Genomic DNA, 25,127 nt, shown 5'->3' with positions numbered 1-25,127 from the left:
TGATCGCTTTGTCTGTACAAGTGAAGGAAAAAAAATATCACTTTTATCAGTTTATGGCTTTACAAGTGATTTAAAAACCAGGTTGCTTTGTTAAATGCTACAAGCAACATTTTGATTGTGGATATGTGAGAAATTTTAAAGAAAACTAATTTAAATGTCAATATTTCAGTACTCACCATATGGATTTCCTGAATTGCGTTTGTGGAAATCCCGGGGCAAAGCTCCGGGGCGTTTGTGGTCAGTCCTCCCTTCTCAGAAGAGTATTTTGAGGTTGGAGGCTAACATGTTTTTCTAGCTAGAAATGCTATTCTGCTGCTGGTGGTGAAGAATGAAATAGAGACTTCTGCCAGCTGACAAGGTTTTATTTTCTTTGCAGATAAAAGGTCAATCAACACACGAGTGGTCGAAGATGAAGAAAGACCCAGACCATGGCAAGAGCTAAACTTTTATACCTAAGGAACACCCCTCTCATATTCCTTTGTCTGTTGCAGGGGTCTGCCCCTGCAGGCCGTGCTTTCACACCCTTTGTTTATTGCAGGTATCGGCACTGATCCCCCAGAGGTATCCTGCAGGATGTTGTATTCAGGTGCAAAGTTGAGCCTCGACATCCTAATCTGAATACACAAAAGGACCTGGTAGCTTGTGTTAGGAAAGGGGTGTTGGGCAGCTCTAGCTCTGAGACAAGGAAATTGGCCATTACAGGCCCAAGTGGAAAACAGCTGTGATCTATTGCAGTCCAAACAAATTTTTGAAGCTCCCAGAATTGTGATTTGACTGGTGCAGGCTCCATTTGTGTCCACTCATGTGTCATATCCTGTCTCTTATACTCTAGATGGGCCCAAAATTCACTAAATTATTCTAGAGAATCACATCTGAAACTAGACAAAATTTTTACTTATGTTGCAAATCAAGTGAGTAGCATTTTATTATAGAAGAGTCGGCCCCTGGTTTGTATTCAATATATTGCTACTTCTTGGCTGGATTCAGTGAGAGGAAAAAAAAAAGAAGTCCAATTTGTTTTATAGACGATCTTTGAGTGGGCTTACGGAGAGTTAGCTTGGAGGTAGCTATAGGAAGGTTAGTGTAGCAGACAGTGCCTGCCATGGCTAACTATGTAGCAAGAGGTATTGATGCTAATGTTTTCAATTGAACAGACTAGCACCTGGGCTGGAATATTTACATAGCACAATTAGTAACAATTGATCCGCAATGCAGTTCAACATCCATTTAAAATGAATCTATCTACAGGCTTTGGAGTCTGTGTTTTTTTTGTATGCTACCTCAAGTGGGAACAATAAAAATCAATTCAAATGAATTCTGCTTTAAACCAGTGTTTCCCAAAACTTTCTATACGAGAACCCACTTTTTAAAAATGGCAAACTATTGTGACCCAAATACTACACTGCTCAAAAAAAATAAAGGGAACAGAATCACAGTGATCTCCCAACTAAATCAGCACCTGCTGTTGTGCAAATTGAAGTGGAAAGAAGAGGCAATTAGCAAGACAAATCCTATTAAGGAATGGATCAGGTGGTGGCCATAGACCATTTCCCTCACTTCATCCTTTCCTGGCTGATTTGTGCTTAGTTTTGTATTTTTCCACAAGTGGAAGCATGAGGTGTCTCCCACCACAGTGTGAAACATGAACAACATGAATATAGGCACAATATAGCAACACATTTTCAGCAATATCTATAATACCAATATAATGTTTGGTAGGGACCCAGTCTGTGGGAAACACTGCTCTAAGGGATATTAGGCTTCCTTAACTTAAGTCTAATTAATAATTCAGGGAATGTATATACTCTCGATAAACCTTCACCAGCAGGAACATGGTGGCCTTAAATTTAACTGCTGGTTTCCAGGGGTGAATTAGTGCCACATGAGATATGTTTTAATCATGCACATTCCCATCGACTTGGCCTCTGCTGTTAATTATTTCCATATCGATCTGTACTGTAACCCGACATACAGGTCAGTAAACAAGAGCTGCTGCTGGCATTCCTCATATAATCATTCACACACTCATACATGTGTTTCACTACCACACAACATGCATGTGTGCACAGAAGAGACACTCAACACTCATTTACTGTGTGTGCACGATCGACACACATGTACCCAATCATTTGCACTGTCTTATGTTACATGTGACATGAGATTTGATTAAAAAGGACTTAAAAAAAAGTTTGTTTTCAGGAAAACATATATGGTTTTTAATGAACCTTGCTTTTATACACTTGTTTTTGTGACTTCCCGTCGCACTTTGAGATTTATTTTCTAATACAAGTACAAAGTTCTGAATAAAATTCATGATGTGAATGTATTATTACAATTAATAATAAGTGTCTTTTCCCTCTGAGCATTTCAAAAACTCTATCTCTGCTCCTTTCCCAGGATGAACCATGGAGACCGAGGGATAGGCGTCTCTCACCTTCGCTATGAGGAGGAGGAGGGTAAGTGTGTGTGTGTGTGTGTGTGTGTGTGTCGTTCATATCCTGGCTTGATCCATTACAGCCTGGTCCTTTGCTAATAGCAACAGGAAATTGAGTCACTACACCTATTTGGCTCTTAATATTATCATGAGACAGCTGATTCATCACACCCTCTCCAGTTTATATTTGTTCCAAGAGTGTGTGTGTGTGTGTGTGTATGAGGAGGGTTGTTAATGGGCTGCAAATGAGAAGGTAGGGTTGACACAAGATTGCTTTTCGTTTTCGTGTGTCTGTCAATGCGTGTTTCAGTAGGTTGGGGAGTCGTATACAGATGTTTGACTGATTTGTGTGTGTGTTCAGCAGCAGATTTGTAAGCTCTGTGGCTTCAACCAAACATTGCAGCATATTGCTCTGCATTTCCCTGTTGTCTGCTTATTCCACGTGGAGTTTTGTGTGTAATTAGTTTCACAGTCGCTCTCTGATTGCCAGCAGATGATCAAACTCACATTGCCCAGGTTTTTGTTTTGGCGGAATAAGGATTATAAAGCCAAGATTATAAACGAAGATCGGCGTTTCTCAAAGGGCCTGATTTGCTTTTGTTTGGCGACTGTGTCAACAGAGAATACGGCTGTGAATAACAAGCAGACATGAGCCATGTAAAATGTAATTAATTCAGCGTTGTAAGTGGTTTAACATTCATGAAAGCACTCCAATGTGTATGAGAGATTAATGAAATATCTCAGTGTGTGTGATAGTGTCACTCAACTATTTTGGGGTCTTTTCATTAAACTTTCATTTAAGTATCATGTTTTTGGAAAATCACATTCTTATTACCTACACAGGGAGATTATGTTTTCTTTTTTTTTTTTTTACTTTTTTTTTTTCGTTTTGTTTTAAGAAACAAAATACTGTCAAAATATGTCAAATTAAATTACATTTGAGAACTTTGAACACATTGGGGAATATAGTCATAGTCAGAGAGCAAGTAAAGAAATATCTATCAGGGAGTTCTTGAAATAAAATAAACAATACAAACTAGTCGTTAATTCAAATAAAACATTCAAAAATAAAGCATAAAAACAGCATTACAGGGTTATCCATTCTGTACTTCTGTCTGTTCAAGACTAACATATCTTACCCATAAATATGTTTTTCTTAAAGGGATACTTCACCGATTTGAATGTGGCTTTGTATTGCTAGAATAGCAGTAGTATTTTTTAGAAAATGTGCTTCCCTCCCTCAGTTTTCCATTTTCAAAATTTGCCCTACTGTGATGCAAAACGCGTCATTTGACTCACAGTAGGGCACATTTGGATATGGGAAAACAGATTTTTTTACAAGTCAGGGAAAAACTGAGGGAGGGAAGCACATTTTCTAAAAAGTACTACTGCTATTCTAGCCACATTCAAATCGGTGAAGTATCTCTTTAAGTCCAAGGGAGACGGTTATCTGTTCCATGAGGTAAATGTCGTTTACTATACCTATCCACTCCTGTATTGAGCGTGTATCAGGGAGAAGCCAATGCCTTGTCAGTGCTTTTTTACCAGTGGTTATCAAAACACCTCTGCTTGCCTGACCTGTGAATCCGAATTTCCTAAAAATAATGTGGAAAACTGTATAGGCAGATTAGTATTAAACATGCCTCCTAGTACTTTGTGAAGCTCTGTCCAGAAGTATTTATTCACTGCATTCCCAAACTAGATGCCAGTGATTGGCTTCACGGTGTCCGCATAGTCTCCAGCACGTAGCTTCGCCTCCAGCAAAATGTGCCTTTTGTTTGAATAAGTAGACCAAACACTTCCATCCAAACTCCCGCCATTCGATTTACTTTGGTTAGTATCAATAAAAATTGACGGGTCATTAAGGTTGGATTACTTTCTGACATGTTCAAGGCGATTAGGTACCTCAGGGGTAAATCAGGGGGTAGTGCCATCCCCCTCTTGTTCCTTTGGAAATTGTAAAGGGAGTGCCTGGAATGAGAAAAGATATCGTGGGAGGATATTCATTCTTACAGAATCAATTCTGTGACTGAGACTAAGAAAAGAAATTGACTTCCACCTGTGTATGTCTTCTTTAATTTTTGTTCAGAGGGGGGCTGTTGTGATTCAACTTGTAATTGGTCAGAAATATTAATACAAATGATTCATTATTTTTAATAATTAATTTAAGTTATTAATTTTCTTAAAAACCCTTGCACGGGGCACCATTATGTTGTGGTTCAACAATAGTGGCAATAATTTGATTGATAAAAATAAAAGTAATAAACATTAATTCATTAATTTTAATAATTAATTAACTTTAGATCGGGGCACCACCCTGAAATCAGGGAAAAGACAATCAATCTATGCCTTTCAAAATCAGTCTAAATAATCACTGTAACTGACTATATCAAAGATATCCCAATTGAACAGTAATGAAGGTATGAATCCGAGCGCTGACCCTCGCAACCACCGTGTGTGTGAACAGGAAGAGATAAGATAAGAGAAGGGAGTGACGCGGTTGATAGTCACTCCCCCTTTTGACACCAACATAGTGGAACATGCGCAGTAGCTGTGACTGTAACGCACGCCTCCACCAAAGAGTGCGCCAAAACACATTAACATCAGGCTGCTGATCTTAGACCGAACATGCGACAGCATGGCTGTAGGAGCGCGTGTTCGACTCAAGATGGCGCCTGTGAGACCTTTCAAAAGAAAGAGAGAGAGTTAGTGAATGAGCGAGAGAAAAATCGGGAGTTCACGATTGATCTTGCGTGCAGACACAGAGGGTGGTTCGAGCCCAGCGTGTTCTGTGACTGAAAAACAGGATCGCGTGTAAGTCAATGGCCGTGTAAACCACACAGACTTGACGTAGGCAGAGCCAGGCCAAGTCTGTGAGGCATAACGTTTAAACAGCCATTATCTCACCACGTGATCTGCCTGCTCGTTCACAGCAGGGGAGGATACATGCGGAGCGCAGCGTTGCAGCGTATGCTCCGCATTCAACAGTAAAACCACAATAACGAACACCAAACGTAAACAAAGAAACGTGTGGTTATGATGCGAGCGTGTGGATGCGCAGTCCAACACGTTCAACACAAAGAAAAATTAAGAAGCACAGAAATATAACCTAACTCTGCCCAGAACACATTTGCCTCTTACTGTAAGGTTGTGCGGTCCGTCCGTGGGTTCGGTTCGGTTCAGTTTGTTGGAGCCGTGGAGTGTGGTTGGGCCGTTGGCTCACACAGCTGTTGATCCTCCTCTGAGTGGAAGCATTGCGGGCGTCAGGTATGGAGCGATGCGCCGGCGGAGATGCGATCCTCACAGGTGGGTGAGTGGAAGGGGGCATCGTTCGTGCCGCATGCCGCTGGGCATGGCGGGAGCCACGTTGCCCGGGGCCACAGGGGCCCCCGGCCCGAGGCCAGAGAACCAGCAAGAGAGGAACCAAGAGGAGCGACCAAGGAAGAGTAAAAGAGAGGGAAGAAAGTTCTGTCTTCCAATTTATATAGTTTTATCAGTCGGGGGATCATAAAACAGAGACTTAAAGGATTCTGCCCCCCCACAGAGAGCTCTTCGGTCATAAACCCCATGTGGTGTCACAAAATGGAGCCTGCAAGATTTGTTAACTCACAGTCAGGCTTCGAATCCTGCATACAGGCCTTAGTCAGAGAACAATATATTTCCGCCATACTGTTAGGGTCCAACAGGGCCATAATGTATCTCTGCCAGTGTTCAAATTATTTTCGGCAGGTTTATTCCTAGATATTTTAATCAATTTTGATCCCATTTAATATGGAATTTCTCCCTAAATTGCTTTGTGGGTTGGTAGTTGATAGTCAAAATGTGTGTGTCTTTTGCATATTTAATTTATATCCTGAATAATTACCAAATGTTTCTAGAAGGACCATTAATTTAGGGAGTGAATTAGGAGGGTTACTTTTATAGCGCCACTTTATGGTCGTCTCCATTAATGCAGATGCCTTTAATACTCTGAGTCTGTCTAATCCACTGAGCCAGGGGCTCTATGTAGAGTGCAAATCGCAGGGGTGAAATCTTGCTTCCCTGTCTCGAACCACGTTAGAGCTTAGATCGGGCCCAAAAAAATCAAGCCCGACCCGAGCCCATGCACGTTGTGTCCAAGCCTGGCCCGGCCCGACACTTTAACTGTAATTACGAGCCCGGGCCCGATTTAAATCCGACAATTTTTTAATACGTGAGGCGTAAATGTACAGATACGTCCACGTCCTCCCCAGAGCGGGAGATTGTTGTACCTGCTGCCACAGTCTAATTTACAACAATAACAGAGCCGCTGAGATGCGCTTCCATGAACACATGTTGCTAATGACGATACACTTCCTGTTTTTTTAAATGACGCGTTCAAGGCCGCAGGTTTTTACACGTTACGTCACACAATACGACGCGCTATAGACCTCTTGGCAGCCTACGTCATGTCGCGCGTCACCTTCTCTCTACTGCGCATGTCGGTTGCAGAAAGCGATATTGTGAGCAACACAACAACATGTCTTATTGTGCTGTCGGTTGCACTAATAGTTTTAACAAACAAGACAAAGACCTGAAGTTTTACCGGATACGGAGTTGCACTCCTTTCACGGCTAGCCGGAGATGTCTTTGGTTGCAAGACATCAGGAGGAGCGACTGGAACGAGCAATAAACCCCATGTGGTGTCACAAAATGGAGCCTGCAAGATTTGTTAACTCACAGTCAGGCTTCGAATCCTGCATACAGGCCTTAGTCAGAGAACAATATATTTCCGCCATACTGTTAGGGTCCAACAGGGCCATAATGTATCTCTGCCAGTGTTCAAATTATTTTCGGCAGGTTTATTCCTAGATATTTTAATCAATTTTGATCCCATTTAATATGGAATTTCTCCCTAAATTGCTTTGTGGGTTGGTAGTTGATAGTCAAAATGTGTGTGTCTTTTGCATATTTAATTTATATCCTGAATAATTACCAAATGTTTCTAGAAGGACCATTAATTTAGGGAGTGAATTAGGAGGGTTACTTTTATAGCGCCACTTTATGGTCGTCTCCATTAATGCAGATGCCTTTAATACTCTGAGTCTGTCTAATCCACTGAGCCAGGGGCTCTATGTAGAGTGCAAATCGCAGGGGTGAAATCTTGCTTCCCTGTCTCGAACCACGTTAGAGCTTAGATCGGGCCCAAAAAAATCAAGCCCGACCCGAGCCCATGCACGTTGTGTCCAAGCCTGGCCCGGCCCGACACTTTAACTGTAATTACGAGCCCGGGCCCGATTTAAATCCGCTGCCACAGTCTAATTTACAACAATAACAGAGCCGCTGAGATGCGCTTCCATGAACACATGTTGCTAATGACGATACACTTCCTGTTTTTTTAAATGACGCGTTCAAGGCCGCAGGTTTTTACACGTTACGTCACACAATACGACGCGCTATAGACCTCTTGGCAGCCTACGTCATGTCGCGCGTCACCTTCTCTCTACTGCGCATGTCGGTTGCAGAAAGCGATATTGTGAGCAACACAACAACATGTCTTATTGTGCTGTCGGTTGCACTAATAGTTTTAACAAACAAGACAAAGACCTGAAGTTTTACCGGATACGGAGTTGCACTCCTTTCACGGCTAGCCGGAGATGTCTTTGGTTGCAAGACATCAGGAGGAGCGACTGGAACGAGCAAATGATAAAAGAAGCAGTGCCATGCTCACTCCATATCGGTTAACGTTATGTTAATTTTTGGCATCAGGTAAGAAACTTATATGGATGAAGCAGTGGCGGCTCCTGAAGAAAATTTTAGGGGGGGGGGGGAATTTTTTTCTGATAATGATTAAGGTGACCCATTCAATAGGTGCATAAAGAAAGACAGTATCAATTTGTTGTTAGGTGATTAACAGTCCTTTTTGTGTCCACTATATGGCAACTTGATAAACTTGAACCTATCTTTCCCGAGAAACACAAACAGAAACAGAACATCACCAGTGCAATTCAGAACAGTTGCTTCTGATGCTGAGGCTCGATTCAAAGGAACCTTGTGGGTCCTTGTAAAGTCAAAGCCCTCGCAAGGGAACGACACACGTCGCAGTGGTGGGGCCCTGAATTGCAGCTGCATTTCAGCCAGTCCAAGTGAAAAAAAAAAAAAGAATAAAATAAATTAAATTGGGGATGGCTTGCCAAACAAGTCCTGCTCATCTGATTAAACAAATGAAATAGAAGTGTGGACTATGATTAAAAGTGAGTCTAGACCAGATAGAGTAAAGCTTTATGACAGTCTTTTGCATGCATAGCTTCTTTGGTCCTCCAATTGCAAACCTGACGACTATGGAGCGTGGCTTTGCCAGTGGGTCAGGGGTTCTGTGTCAGAGCATGATGTGCCCGTTCTATCTTGTGGTCACCGTCATGTGGAAAGTTGAGTGAAGATTTCAACATGTTATTCAGGAAACCAGCAATGTCGGTGCCCTCTGTCCCTCGGGTACGCCATAGATGCGCAGGTTGTCCCTCTGTGCTCGAGCCTTCTGGCCAATCGGTTTCGCCTCCAAGTTAGCCTGATGCTGTGTTAGCCGCTTGATTAACCTAGATGTTGCTTGAAGCACAGTCTCCGTTTCACTTATTCTCCCTTCTACTTTGTCCAGTCTGTCATTTGCTCTGTTCAACTCCTGTTTAATGTCAGAGAGTTGCTCCCTGTTGTCTCTTGTGAACTCACACATTTCGTTGAGGATACTTTTAAGGCTAGCATCAGGGATATATCTTCCTCCCGTGGGTCTAAATCCGGAGAACTGCTTGAGTTTGAGTTTATTTAAAGCAGGGACAATACATATTAATAAACATGTAAATATGCAAGATGATAGCCAAATGGCTAATTTCCACCTTTAGTCCCTTAGGCAGGTTGATGTCAACAACATAGGATAGTAAAATCATTAAAACAACAGTAACAACAAATAGAATAGTTAGCCTTCATGGCTAGTATGAGAAGGAGGAATAATTACTGAGAGAGAAAACACAATAGGACAAAGAATAAAAAAGAAAGGCAAAAACAATGGAGAGTTTAGTGTTTCATGAAACACATGTGCACCACACAATATATATGTTTAGGCAGGGTTGTGGCAACAGTACTCTTCTTCCAATAGCCAAACTTTAAGATGTTTGGTAAAAAAAGGTCATAGTCGGGAGGTCACGTATTGCGTGTGGTGTTGAATTCCATGTTGCTTGGTTAGCACATGAGAGGCTGACAAACGCCGATCTATCTGGCTGATTCAGCTAAGGTAATGTACATGTAGCCTAATGTTAACTTGAGAGTTTGTCAGCCTCTCATCTGCTAACCGGTAGCCCCTAAACAAACCCAGTAGCCAGCAGATCCCCGAACCGGACCACTAACTCCTTAGTTTGGATTATCTTGTTCGGCAACAGCGGGACTACGTCTGAGTTGAACATGGCACTTTATTTCCAGTACTGTGTGGTGATGCACAGCCTCTCTGGTTACAATGAGACTCTCTCGTGAAGGGGGAGAACATTCTCGCCGCGGCTTTCCAACATAACAACAACACCACACACACACTTCTTGTTTCCCTCACTGTCGTTATCACGTCACGACAGTAGTCCACTCCACCACTGCTCCCTGGCTTACTGGCGACCATGACTTGCTTGTCAGAAAGACGTCGTTGGTGTAGACACTTGTCACTCCAACATGTCTGACCAATGGGGAAGCACCCGCCCACTGGGGGGTATTTGTGTCAAAATGATTCAATCAACAAAAAAAACCACTTCAAAACTGTTTTCACTTCATTAAAAAGAAAAGAAAATCACTTCAAAAAATAAAATAAAAAAATAAAATACATAATAAAAATCAAATATTTTTGCATTCAAAAACTTTTTTTCTATGAATGAAAAGTTGTTTTTTTTTTGATTGAATTATAAAGAAAGATGTCCTACCCATTATATGGCCCAATCACAAAATCAAAATTACTTCAATAAAAAAATTGCCTCAAACAAATCAAAGAAAAACAGTGTTCAAATGTACAGAGCCCCCAAAGTGACATGAGAATTTTTTTTTTTCGATCTTGACTTTCAAAGTCTCAAGTCTCAAGTTTCTTTTGACTGCCAGCCGCTCAAACATTTTCAATTGTACCCTTTTCAGGGCTTCTTTGGTTCAGCACCAAGGACAGCGGTGAGAGAGAGTGGGATGCTCCTCATTAGCAGGAAGCATTTTGCTTACGCAAAGAAATACATCTGTTTAAACACAAAATAATTTTGTGAACTGAAAAGGAATGACAATTCTGCTTGCTTGCTTGCGTGCGGGGGAGAGCCAGCAACTGGATTTTACAGCCAGGGTCAGTATTAGTAGTTTGTGTATAGGCAAACAAACAACAACCACAACAACCGTGACTCATTGCGTTATTACAAAATAAAAAAAATTGTCATAGGCAGTGGCTATTATGTTTGGTGAAAATGTATTGTGTTTGTGGGATTATTGCAGGCAGCTGGTTTGTTCCAGTTTATGAGCGGCAGTCCCAGAGCCAGCTCGTCACAGAGCTCGTTGTCCTTTGACTGTGATAATACCATTGTTTACTAATGCTTTTTACTTAGCGTTTCACTTCATACCTGGATAGTTACCTGAATTAGTGACAGTAGAAGCAGGAGTACGAGACTCCAGTCGGTGTTTTTTTTTGCAAACAGGGAGAATATGAATCGCTGTCAGAGCTGACGTCAGACAATCCCACGGACCACTCACTTCCAAAAAATGACGAAGAATTATTCATAATTCATAATCATAATTTTTGGAAACTTGAGATTTCTATTTTTTTCATCATTTTTTTTCTCGTCTGTACTACGGGGGCTCCGTACAAATGCAATTTTAAGAGTCTCAAATACTTTTTTTTGCATTCAAACACTTTTTTTCTCTGAACATGCGCAAACTGGTTGCTCACGCAAATTTGCGCTGATGCTGATCTACTAACAGGGCGCAACGAGGAGTGCGTCCCGCAGACAGGCAAAATAGCACTTGCAACCCATTTAGCGGTTTCGCCTTAATGCATATGCAATGTGGGGCGTTTACACACACGCAAAGTGATTTATCAAACCTGAAACTGATTGCTTATTTTTGCGTCTGTATTTAGCACGTTTGAAAGGCAGGTCTTAACTGGCACAGCGGTGCGCACACATGGCTGCGGTTATTTATAGTTATATTATATTTGTAAATCAGGAAATTATGTTTTTCCAGAGCATGTTCAACTACGCGTTCACAGATAACGCACATTCATTTCTTATTTGAATAAATTAAATATAGATATCCATAGGAGGAATGTGTGTTTGTACTGGTATGGGCTTACCTTGGTCTGCAGTTTGTGGTTCAAGGAGGGGTCGTACCTATGTTCCCCGGTTAAGACCGGATGCTATCTATTTCATTCTGCGCTTCCGTTGAGTCTGCTCTTTCTCCATGTTGACAACCCTTGACTAGCGCAAAATCCTCATTTAAATAGAGTGCTCTTAACCACTTCTGCACCTGTAATCAATTGCGGTCACAATCTTAGTAGGTCACCTGCAAAACGCAATTATAGCTTGTTCTTGTAGTAAATTGCTACAGACCGTCATGGTATAGTAATGATGGGATCGGCAGTTCATTTGAGTGTACTGAATCACTTGAATCAGTTCATTAAAATGATTCGTTCAAAAGATCTGTTCACCGAATCGTTCAGTTCTAAGCAGGAGCCCAGTGCCCCGCTACGTGACTCACCTCCTCCCTGAGTGCAGTACGTTCGCGCCGCGGGTCATAGAGTGAGTTAGTGACAGCGCGGACGAGATTCATGTCCTCAGCGTCAGTACACCAGTTCTCTGTGTGTCAGTTCGTCCCTCAGCGTCAGTTCACCAGCTCTCTGTGTGTCAGTTCGTTCGTACGCGCGAATCATGAGTGAGTCAGTGTACTGACAGTGTACGAATCACAGCAGCACGGCCGGGCAGACACAGTTCATAGTCACTCCCTCCCCGCTCGGCGCACGTTGGCTGGCGTCGTTTGCCGAAGATTCACGAGTGAGTGACGGCGACGGCGAATGACTTCACGAGTGATTCACAGGACCCGGCAGTTCCACTCCCGGCCGCCACGCTCGCTGCTGAGCTCAACTGAACTAAAAATGGAACGAATCAGTTCATGAAGTGATCCCAGTCAGTTCGTTCACTCAAATGATTCGTACTTTCATGGGTAAAATTGGGCAAAGAAGATTTCTAGAAGATTCCCCAGCTTTCTAGATCATTGTCTTTTAGGAGTTGCTTTTAGTAGTTAGCCCCAAGGGATTCAATATGGCCTAAAATGAACTGCTGCATCCCTCTGTTCACAGCCTCTGCTGAAATGATCTCAATTGTCATGCACTCTCTGGTCACTTCTGCAGACACCGACTGTAGAACATCTCTGCATCATAAGCTGAATCTTGGTGGAAATAGTTGGGCTGGTTTATTGAAAACCCTACGATTGTTAAATTTGATCATTTTAAAAGGTTTGCAAAACTCAGACCAATGGAATTACAATTAACTATATTATTGCCATAACTGTAAAGATATGCTTTGAACTGTTCAATTCCACTAAAACAAAAGTTTTACTTTTCATTTTGATAAGAAACAAATGGGTTTAGTTGGAATGATTTGAAATATGCTGGCACTTAAAAATAAATCTTTAGGACTGTGATAGAATTTTACATAATTACATGAGATATTAATCATTTTAACAACATTAAACATTCATGCTTATCTAATTAACAAAATTAACTCAAATTCACTTTTTGCATAACAAGGTGTAACTCCTTTTGGAGCACATATTTACAGTATGCGACTGCTGTCCATATTTGTCCCCTAGACCATCAGTCCATCTACATTGGTGTCCCCGTGCCGCGAGGATATCGACGAAAGCGCAGGCGAAGGCGCTCCAGCCGTGAGGTCCCTGAAGTGGACATGGACAGAGACAGACACTACAACCACCACAGACACCACGAGCATAACCAATACCGAGACATAGACATGGAGGAGGGACTGATGGAGTTGAACGAGCAGAGTCTCCAAGACATCAACCACACAAGTGAGTCAGCAGCTGCAGAGCCATAAAAACAGAGAAAATCTGGTTATCACCACACCTTTCTGAAATTGTGAGTGGATAAACTCAATGTCAATCCCCCAACCTTTGTCGGAATGCTTTTTGGATGAGGTGGTACAATGCTCTTATGGTCTGGATCACTGGATCAGATATCGGAATAGTAGAAGCCTGGAAAAACTTAGCAGACACAATAAACAAAAAAATCCTTAATATCACATAAATGCTTCACTAAGTGGTGTGGTGTAGTGTGGTCCACTGCACTGACTATACTGTCAAGTATGAGCATGTCAAGTTCATCCCACTCTAACCCTGTCACAAAAACCCTAACCCTCAAAGCAACAGGGGTTGCCAGACCATCACTGCAGTTTCCTACAAAAGCAGTGCACACGATGAATTGTATTGTATTTAATTACTTTTCGAATGAAATGTCTTCACGCTTTATCTGCAAATTGCTTCCATATCATGCATTTTTAAGTGGTTATTCAGAAATTCAAGGGTTAGCTGCTAAGCTGATGACGATGAGACGATCTGCTGTTGTTATTGTGGGCACTCTGTCAGATAGAAAATCAACACAGAGAAGAGTCTTGATTGGCTAGTGTCTGTGTTGGAAACTTGGAATATTCTCATAATGTGATTTGATTGGCAACACTTGACACTACCCCATTTAAAGTGAATGAGACACACCATAAGCCCAGATAGGAAGAATGTAAATGGGTTGTTTATTTCTCTTCATTATGGAAAGCAGAATGTTCACACTTACATTATTATGTTTTCGAAATGGCTGGTTATGTCTAGCTCATAGATGCACCAGCACAAATGTTGGATTGTTATCCGATTGGTATACTTTATTGTAGATAGGTTGTGATTTCAGTAGCAGGCATAAAAAATGTACCATTAAGTACTACTTAACTTTTACTACACTTAACTTCAAAAGTTACAAATTGTGTGTCAGTGATACCAATTGTTGTCAAGCTACTTGTCATCGTCAGTGCTATAATGTATGTAGTGTGTGTCCTCTGTGACCAGTTGTGACCTGTCAATTGGATGGGACAGGAAAATAAATATTTCCTATTAAAAATAAGCAGGTTGTGAGCAGGTGATAACTGATATGCATTATTGATAAGGAAATAATTAATCAGTGGTTACATAATCTGCCAGAAATGCAGCTCAATATCAACACAGGTCTCTCAATTACATGAAATAATTGGTGTAGATATGTAAATGGTCGATAATCAACATGTGGCCGCAGTGTCAGGTGACATCGAAGCTGATACACACAATACTATTAAGTCCATTTAAAAAAAAATATACATCCTGAGGCGTATGGTGCTTGAAAACAATGCGGTTTAGCAAGCAATCAAAGTCATCTGAAGGACCCTGTTGTGTCGCATTATAGGACATTTCACAAACCCAGTTTGGTTATCTCTGCTTCAGTGATTTGTGGGGTCTTTCATTTCATCATATTCTTTCGAAATGAAGTTAAATAGTCAAAAAAAATGTGACTCGTTGTTGTGGTAGTTTTGGTAAAGATACAGCATTTTAGTCCAGTGTTAAGAAAGATATATCTTCTGAAAGCTTATAGAGCAAAATAAATCTGTTTTTGCACCAACATGAAGCACGCTACGGCACCTTGTGTTTTGGATTTCATTTTGCTTCCCTCTAGCAGTTTTAACAGTGAGCTGCAGGTGTTTGAGACACCGCCTGAGTAATGAGTGACCTGGCAGAACATTGCTGTTCTGGCTGCAACTGGTTGTCCAAATTACTAAACAGGTGTAGTAGTGACAAGGCAACAGAGCTGTTTACACTCTCTGGACACACAGTCTTGTGGACCATGTCTGCTCCAGCACAGGGGCCTTTTTATGCAGCTGTAAAATATTATGTTTCAGGAGTATTTTTGATAATTCTTCTCTGCAATTTTAATATTCAGAACATGGTTCTTCACTAGGATACTGCCATGATGGTCCAAATAAATTTTTAAGATTTTAACCAATGTTTCAATACCACTCTCAATGACATTTAATGTCAAATGCACTAAAAGTTAAAAGATATAATGTGTGTTCCATACCGTCAGTAAATCCAAATCCAGTCCATCTTTAAATCATCAGCAGTGATTGTTTTAGTAACATTATCTGTTTAATCTGGGCCTGTTTTTACTTCATTTGGCTTGAGTTGACGTATTTTATTTACAAACCGTTCCATGTTTTAGTAGTAGCCACTCTCAGGTTGCAGCCCGGTAAACAATAGCAGTGAATGCCTATTGGAGGAAGGAAGGATTTTTTGTGTGCTGTAGATGCTTAGGTGGCATTTTATTTGACTCAGGCATTTTGGTAGGATTATATTAAGGACAACAAAGATGTACTCTGAATTACTAATTTGAAGGCTGCACTAGGAAGTAATATTAGTGGGTTTCCGTGTCATGCATGTGGCTCTCTTTTAACTTGGCTACATCACTATGGCAACAACCAGCTTCTGTTCAGAGTTTTAGCATGAAAACAATTATTAAAAGAAAGTGTTGCACTTCATTTAATCAGCCTCTTTAAATATGGTGTCATCTTCCTTGTAAGATCTACCGGATTTAGGTGAAGAAACATCATTTAAAATGCAATAATAAGCGTTCATCAACCTGTCGAAATCAGAGCCACTTGTCTCTTTTCCTCTCACTAACACAGATCATCGTCATCTATTTTTCATCTATGTCTATGAGTGTGACATTAATGTGTGACACTTCGTCAAATTAAAATAATAAACCATGTCCCTCCCTTTGTGCTAACCTTCGCTGATGCTGAATGGACACTGAAACTTAAAGTCTATAATGTCGATTATTTCATCTGTCAAAAATATTTTTAAATACTTAAACAACTGAAATCCGCCCATTTTGGGTGGAAATGGAGTCACATTTTTATGTGTTTTATCTGAACACCCACAGAGCCAGAAGAGAAAAACCTGGGTTGACAAAACAAACACTGTTGTGATCCGCAATATTGCTGACCTTAGGTTGTTTTTGTTTTTTTTGTCAAGCCAACTCATTCAATGGGAGGTCGGCTTTGTTGAACATACTTTATAGTGCAGCCTTCTGTTAGAGGTGTTTCCTCTGAGGCTCTGGCCTTCTGCAAAGTCCAGTTCTGACATCAGTCTGCAATTGTTCTCCCTTTTTAACCATCTACTGTCAAATAAAAGCAAAAAAAAAGAAACAAGAGAAAGCACTCTTGCATCTGCAGCTGAGGTTCCTACAGTAGTGCCAATATCTGGATCACCTTTGGCCATAACGTTCGTCCACAGATCATCTCATCCAAATCAGTTCTCTACGTTATGCTGAAAATAGTCGTGGTCAAAAACAAAACATCTTTGATGGTAAAAAAAAAAATGTACAGGACAGCAAAAAAAAGACAGAGATGATAATTGTCCAGGTAGAACGAAAGTAGCTACAAACGCAAGAAAGCTTGGCTGATGTTTTCATTCTGGTCTGAACTGTGACACATTTCCTATTGCCATCACCATTATTCTATTGTACAATCCCGTTGTGTACTCCACCATTTTAACCATAACCAACAAAAACAAACATAAGAGGATGTCATGTCCTGCGTCCAGAAAAACAAATTGCCTCTCTTCCAGTTACAGTGGCAAATCGTGGAAGAGCTGCTGAACTTCATGGTAAAAACCCATCCGACTGAAAGATGTAAGATTGATTTCCATCACCATGCGCCCCATTCAGAAAAGACAACATATTAGTGGATTTCACTGGTGCTGTCAATAAAGTGCTTCAATATTATTGATCTTTGTTGGCATTAATAGCCTCAGCCCATGTACAGTCATACAGGTCAATACCACACGCTCGCTAACCCACGTCCAGCTGACATCTCATTCCTCATGAACACAGGGTTCTAATCAGTCTCCATACAGTGTAGTAGATTCAACATCATGGCAAAAAGGCTAATGGACTGAAGTGTCTAAAAAGGCAAAAGTTAAACTTTTATCACTGTACCAAATATATGAATATACAAAGTTATGTAAAATGCAAATTAAATAAAGAAAAAGTCAGAAAACCCTTCCTCATCTTCACATTTATGTATTTTTTTTTTGCCGATCACAGCCCTCGGTCAGATTTTGCATGGCATGCAGCTTTGGTTTTATCGTGTATTATGTATGGCCAGGGATGGAGTAGGACAGAAAATCGTCCATGCTCATGTGTCGTCCATTAGCTTTCCTTTTCTTCTCACTTCCTCATCAAGGACAACATGTAATTAAGGTGTATTTTTGCAAGTTAAGGTTTTGTTATTGTACATTTGCATTGTGTACTTTGTATATTTCATATTGCCTAAGTTATATCCTAGTGTAGTACATCTGCTCCCATCCATGCTGTTGTAACAAGTGGATATCCCCCATTAAAGTCAATAAAGTGAAATCTAATCTTGACTTTCATTTGTTCGTATCTTTAATTAACAGGTTTATTACTTTATGAAGAATCCTGCTGTGTTTTTGTGCCCAAGAAAGCTCACAACAAAAAGTATCCAAAAAGTACAGAAATCTACACTACTAAGCTACTGTAAATCTAACCTAGCTCAACTTCTTAATTATAACAGGAAAAACTACTTTTTAATCAACCAATAACACTACAAAATACCCAATATATATTGGTTTTGTCTAAAAAAATGAAATAAAGATGTAGTATTAAAAATGACAAAAAAAATCTGATAAAAATTCTCTCATGTAATCTAGTGTCTCCAGCTGCAGAGCGACTGCGTTATATCCTGAGAGAGGATGATGACATGCGCACGCCGACACTCTTCACTGAGATGGACACTCTGCAGCGGGAAGGAGACGAGCTGGAGTGGAAGGAGTCTGCCAGGTGAATGACCACACTCATACACGGACATTATTTTAGTCCCAGTCATGCTTCTACACTGAACAATAAGATTTGAAATCAGCCCACACCCATACTGTATATTGCATGTTAAATGAAATGACAACACATTCCCCTGATAACCATTTGTTCAACTGATCAGGATAGCATGGCGTGGGAGCAACTGGCAGTAAATAAAGCCAGGGGGAGACAATGCCGATGTCTGGCAGCTGGACAGGCAGAGGAAGCTGGGTGGTAAGGCAGGTGAGCTGGTGGAGAGCAGGCAGGCAGATGGCAGGTCAGGAACACTGAGCAGAGGATAATGAGAATTAGTAAAGCAAACAGGATCAAAACTTTAACAAGAGTCTTCAAAAAAAATACTGAAGGAGCCTGGCACGGTTACCACATGAAGTGAAACAACAATCTGGCCTCGAGTGGGAGGAGAGCTGGTGTAGATATAGGGAACCTGATGAGATTGGAGTCAGGTGTGTAGGAGGTGAAGACCAGCTGAGCAGCTGATTGACACACACAGGCGAAACACACGAGATCTGATTTTTCCAAAGCTGATTCAAACTACATGCAGAGGTGGTTTTGAATGTGATTCTGTCTGAACTTCTCGGTCACTAAGACCGTTTCTCAATACCCAAGTATGCCAGTACTGGCTTACTTGGAAAGTACATACTTGAGAAGTACGACTGAAGTACATACTTGCCAAGTACGGGAGTACATGAGCACGATCTCTTCAATTGGAACAGCAGCGTACTTCCTTGTTCTACCGTTTGAATGGCGGGTGGCGCGAAGCACTTAAGCCTCATTACCGCCACCTACAGTGTTGATGAATGAAAATATAAAATACTTTTAATAAATACATATATTGTTATTTTCACATTTTAAATATTTTATACACTATAAAATGTGTCCATTATATGCAAATACATATACAATGACAGTGCGACTTTAATATAAATCTAAAATTCAAAGTTACAATAAATGAAACATTAATATTATACAAAAGTTCACACTGTCAGGTCAAAACGTTTGCATTAAAACAAAACAACATGTCAACAACAAATCTATGGATTCTATCTATGGATATCAGCGTCCACAGAGGCGGAGCTGATAACCTCCGACAGCGCCGCTGTCATACTATAAATACGTCAAATCTTATTACACGAACCACATGTTTGGATTCTAAATGACTTATTTCTCGCTTCAAATGATTTCAAAACTGCGTTCCGGGACACAGAAAAATATTTCTTTCAGGTTTAAATTAGTATTTTATCCTGCTATGTTCCGCCGAAATGCATTCTGGGATATATGGCTTTCCCAAGTATGCTCAAGTCACCACCCGATGCATACTTGGTAAAATGGGCGGAGCGAGAACACTTCCGGGTATGAGAACCGTACTCGCTGCTTGCGTTCTTGAGAAATGGAACAGAACTTGGACTGAGGCTGATGACGTTTTCACAAGTACGGGAGTACACAAGTACGGACAAGTATGAATATTGAGAAACGGCCTAAGACAACAACAATGATGTAGATCTGGAGAGACGGAAGTTAATTGGAGGCATGTAAAATGATCAACACAGTGGAAGACAATAGTTTAAAAATCTGAAGGAAGTTTGAAACGTGGCTCCAAATATACAGACACAGATTTCTATACTATTCTAACTATAGAAATCTATGTGGACGACTAGACTACCTGACAATGTCAATGTGGACATATCAGATCTGATCTGATCACTTGCAAAACATAATGTGAACAGTTGGTCAGGAAGATCAGATTGGATATGCTTACAAATCAGATATGTGCTGCAGTCTAAACAAGGGCTAAGTCAGTGATTTCTCCCAAATATACATGGGAATCATGCCAAACTGTTTTTAGTCTGTTTAATTAATTTCAATTTTCATGTATAAGGAATGTTAATTAAACATTATTTAGACTGTGAGCCTGGGGCAGTGGTTGTTTCATATAAAATTTGAAAAATAATTATTCCTACCAGTCACTGAAATGTGTAACTTTATCCATCTGTTTTTAAGTTGAGTAATTTATTAAGGTATTGTGATTATTGGGAACAAGTTTTCCCTGAGACCGAAAAATAATGTATTGGAGGGTTTTGTCTTTATTTACTGCCCGGAGATGAGAACATACAGATGTCCCTGCAACACACAGATATTTATGAGCCAGCTTAAAGAGAGTATTAGGTTGATTTATTAGCAGGTATTTGGTGCTGTCTGCAGAGAGAGACGAAATAGGAGTATACATCGTGTGCTGTAAATGATTATGTCCAAGAAACCTTAACTTATCTGCTGGATTCAAAGGGATACTACTTAAATGGATGCTAATGAGATGACAGCCTACATTTAAAGCAGTGTTTTTCAAAGTGTTTATACCAAGTACCACCTATTAACCATTAGAACACATTTAACTGCTTTTTTCCAACACTATGTTAAAATGTACTGTATATACAGAGGCTATAAGGATGTGCACTATAGAGTGTCTTATATCCTTTTTTCTCCAGCACAACCTATTGACAATCTGATGAAAAACATATTAACATTTCACCAACCATTTAAACACACCTGAGCAAAAAGTACTCAAAATGTATAAAGTCGGACAGAATTTGTGAAATTTCAAAATACCTTACAGTTCAAAGTTCACTTGACAAAAATAAAATAAAAGCAATATAAAATTAATCATAAATTGAATGTTATTATTTTCACTATTACTCTCGTTGTCAATCTTTAATGACTACTGTCCCATCAAACCTTTCTATTTTGAATTCTAAAAACCCACCCATTTAGCAGGTTGGTGGTAAATGCTTCTCGCCTCCGTTGCTTTATACATATGTCTTTGTAATTATGTATTGTATGTTTTGGGTAACATCTACTGTCCGTCCAGGGAGTGGATCCCTCACCTGTGGTTCTCCCTAAGGTTTCTACCTTATTTCCCTGTTATAAGGGTTTTTTCCCTGGTAGTTTTTCCTTACCCTGGTCGAAGGTCTAAGGACAGAGGATGTTACCAACCCTGTGAAGTCCTGTGAGACAAACTTTGTTTTTGACAGTTGAAATTTGATTGATTGATTGATTGATTGATATACACACAAACACTCCCTTGGTCAGGTCTCATAGTATTGCGTCATACAGTTTGACTGTTTTCAACAATAAATCACAAAAAGTTATGTACTGCAACATTAAAATATACTGCAATATAAGGCCAGTGCTGAGCAGCTCACTGTTCCTCTGTGAATGACCTGAGGCTTGTGATTCTTAGCACAAACGCTCTACTTTACATTCAACCCGTGTCATGCCTTAAAGCCACCAACTCAGACTTCAGACATCCACAGAGCACTCAGCACCAGCAGAGCCTCAGTGCCAAACTCAAACAAAAGTTCAAGCAGATGTGTTTATTCCCCACCTTGACTTTATTCTCTGTGTATTCTGTCTCCTTCAGGTGGGTGAAGTTTGAGGAGAAGGTAGAGGAGGGTGGCGAGCGGTGGAGTAAACCCCATGTGTCCACGCTGTCGCTGCACAGCCTTTTCGAACTCAGGACATGTCTCCAGACAGGAACGGTGCTGCTGGACTTGGACGGCTACTCAATGCCTCAAATAATTGGTGAGATCTTCAGGGCTTTGTCTCTTTCCTGATCGTTTCTCATAAAGTGTGAGAATCCAGTAGTTTCTGGGAATGTTCTGCTGTCATTTCAATAACGAAGCATAATTTTGATCCTATTTATAGTTGGATGGATGGATGGATGGATAGGTAGGTAGGTAGGTAGACAGACTATAAACTAGGAGTGACACCAACAGATTTATCCACAGTAGTCATGATATAAAACTAACTCAAAACTAAGGATTAGATTCAGCCACTGTGTTCCAGCTGACAGCTGCTTTCTGAATCACACACGCCTTCTGATTGGAGTGATGAGGTGCAGCTGTGTGTTTTCACTGCTGAGCGCACGGAACATAGAAGATGACAGAATAAACTTTATTCATTGACCTACAGTAAGTACGATCGCAGTTCATTTACCTTTTAGTCGTTTTTTTTTTTTTTTTCAACAGCCTAAAGGCCTTTGAACATCCATGATGATGCAAATAAACAACACAAAAGTGTGAATGATTCCCAGATTAATTTTGATGCATCCTCACATATATAGAGAGTGACAGATTGGTACTTAATTGATGTCATTGAAAGCTGGAAATTGGTTGTGTCACAGCAGCATGGTGACGGGCATTTAACAAACTTTGAGCAAATAAATTATAGGACAACAAAAAAGTAATTTTACTGAATAAATAATAAAAAGAAAAGCAACATCTGAGCACAGCCAACAGTGGAGAAGAGAGGAGCAGTAATTGTAGAACTTCACAGCTTCAGACAGACTTTAATATTTTAAAGTCATTATCAGATTGGTTAGATGCAGAGGAGGAGAAAGAGAATTTTTTTTCCTAAGCAATTCCAAAAATCCTTAGTACTAATATTCCTTCCAGCTGTCTCTGCCAGCAAAGGTAGTTATTATCAGTGTTCTAGACATATTATCTGTCATTGTCCAATCAGAATCGTCTTTGCGTCATATGTAAATTGAGCAAAGAGAGGAGGGGATAACTTCTCTTCTTTTCACATCACGTCTCCCAGTAAAGTATTCTAAGATGCCTTTAGCAACTCATCTCAATAATGATTTTGACTGATCATTTGACTGCACTATCTTGTTTGTATCTGGTAAAGGTTGTAAAAGCTCTTGATCCTTGGTCAGTTAATAAATACTTGACTTAATATGCTGCCCCTGTCTTTATGTGGTTGCTGGACACATCTTGTGTCCTGTTTAGCTATTTTACATCATACAACATTAGATTTATGTAAATCATTTTTGTTTATGGAGTTCTAGTAGAAGGACTGTTAATCATCTAACAGCAAATTGATACTGTCTTTCTTTATACACCTATTGAATAGGTCACCTTATTATTATCAGAAAAAATCCCCCCCCCCCAACATTTTTTTTCTTCAGGAACCACCACTGCCGCTGTCACTGTGGTGATAATAATGATGAGGACACTGCAATGGACATCTGTGGTCCATTGCAGTGGAAAGCAGGATTAGGGAAAACTCAGATATTATTACACCTGAAATGATAGAAACGCAGCGTTTTTCCATTTCAGAGAGGAAACTCAGATGTAGAAATATTGTCATTCAAACATGTTAAGAACAAAGGAACAAGATTCTATGAGAGGCCGTTTGAGAAATAATTCAGTCTTGCGCTCACGTTACATCATACTCTACTCTAACACTACCATGCGCATACTTTCTCACAAACACTATCATACTCTCTCACGAACACTATCATACTGTCTGACAAACACTAACACTATCATACTTTCTCACAAACACTATCATACTCTCTGACAAACACTAATATACTCATACTCTCTCACAAACACTATCATACTCTCTCACAAACACTACCATATGCATACTTTCTCACAAACACTATCATACTTTCTCACAAACACTATCATACTCTCTCACAAACACTAACAATATCATACTCTCTCACAAACACTATCATACTCTCTCACAAACACTCATTCTCTCTCACAAACACTATCATACTCTCTCTCAGACACTATCATAGTCACACACATTTATTATCATACTCTTTCACAAACATTATCATACTCTCTCACAAACACTATCATACTCATATGCTCTTACAAACACTATCGTGCTCTCTCACAAACACTCATCCTCTCTCACAAACACTATCATACTATCTCACAGACAGTCATAAATCGTCTGATTCTATACAGAATCACTAGGTCAATCACTTTGACCGATTTTATATTTATTATCATTTATCTTTACTTGTTATACATCTATTTATTACATGTTTACACCATATTTTGAATTAAGCAGTTAATAAATAAATAGAATTTGAATTATTTTTCTATTGATAATACTATACCCTATGGAATCTATACATAGAACCTAGTGTATAATAGAGTAATATACTACAATATTGTACTTTTCGAAAGCATACCATTGTAAACCCTAGATTTACGTATTATGTCATATTTCCTCATGTAACATACATGTGTCTTTTCCAGATGACATCATTGAGAGGCAGATAGAGGAGGACATGATATCCCCTGACCTAAGAGAGAAGATCAGTTTTGTCCTGCTGAGGAAACATCGGCACCAGACCAAGAAGCCAATCCACCGCTCACTGGCCGACATCGGCAAGTCCAGCTCCTCCAGCACCAGTGAGTGTCTGTCCTAAGGCTTTTAAAAATTATATAATTTTACACCCATAGACTATAATCACACACCTACTGGGGTCCGTTTCACAAAGCAGGTTCAACAAACTCAGTCTAACCCTGAACTCTGAGTTGATCTACTCTGAGATAGGAAACTCTGAGTTTTCGGTTCAACAACAGCTGATTTGAGTTAGTTTGTTCAAGTTTGCACCACAAGTATAAAAAGACAGCATGAACGGAGCCCCGTTTCGACGAGTCACCATGACAACGGGGAAGCGGAGGGTGACGTTCTTCACCCACTGGAGTTGAAAATATTAATGCGTGAGTTTGAGCAAGTTTTTAGAAGGAAGTGTAACACAGCAGCAAAAGAGAGAGAGACGGCGTCGGAGAGAACACTGCTGCTGATGAGGAAGTTTAAATGTCGTCCTTTGCACAATCACAATAATATTACAGGGGGAAACGGCTTGAGTGGTTGACTATTAATTTATTTATTTAGGTGTAATCCCGTGGGGGAGAAGTGCGATTGGCAGCAGTTTAATATGAAACATAAAAA

General features: G+C 40.2%; 1 protein-coding gene across 1 annotated transcript in view; it reads left to right on the top strand.

The window, feature by feature from the left end:
- Nucleotides 1-18,264: 18,264 nt before the first annotated feature.
- Nucleotides 18,265-25,127, top strand: part of slc4a5a (solute carrier family 4 member 5a) — a gene marked incomplete at its 3' end in the record, with an annotated part of 46,959 nt that continues 40,096 nt past the window's right edge. Inside the window, exons 1-3 of the mRNA XM_083886640.1 lie at nt 18,265-18,332; nt 21,781-21,941; nt 24,425-24,580. Of these exons, the coding sequence (XP_083742766.1) occupies nt 18,280-18,332; nt 21,781-21,941; nt 24,425-24,580 (370 nt within the window). The 5' untranslated portion in view covers nt 18,265-18,279. The remainder of the gene's footprint in view (nt 18,333-21,780; nt 21,942-24,424; nt 24,581-25,127) is intronic.

The sequence above is a fragment of the Microchirus variegatus genome, assembly GCF_963457635.1.
Source record: "Microchirus variegatus genome assembly, chromosome: 3".
Classification (NCBI taxonomy): Eukaryota; Metazoa; Chordata; class Actinopteri; order Pleuronectiformes; family Soleidae; genus Microchirus; species Microchirus variegatus.
The sequence above is the reverse complement of the archived record's forward strand: the minus strand, read 5'-3'. Positions and strand labels throughout refer to the sequence as shown.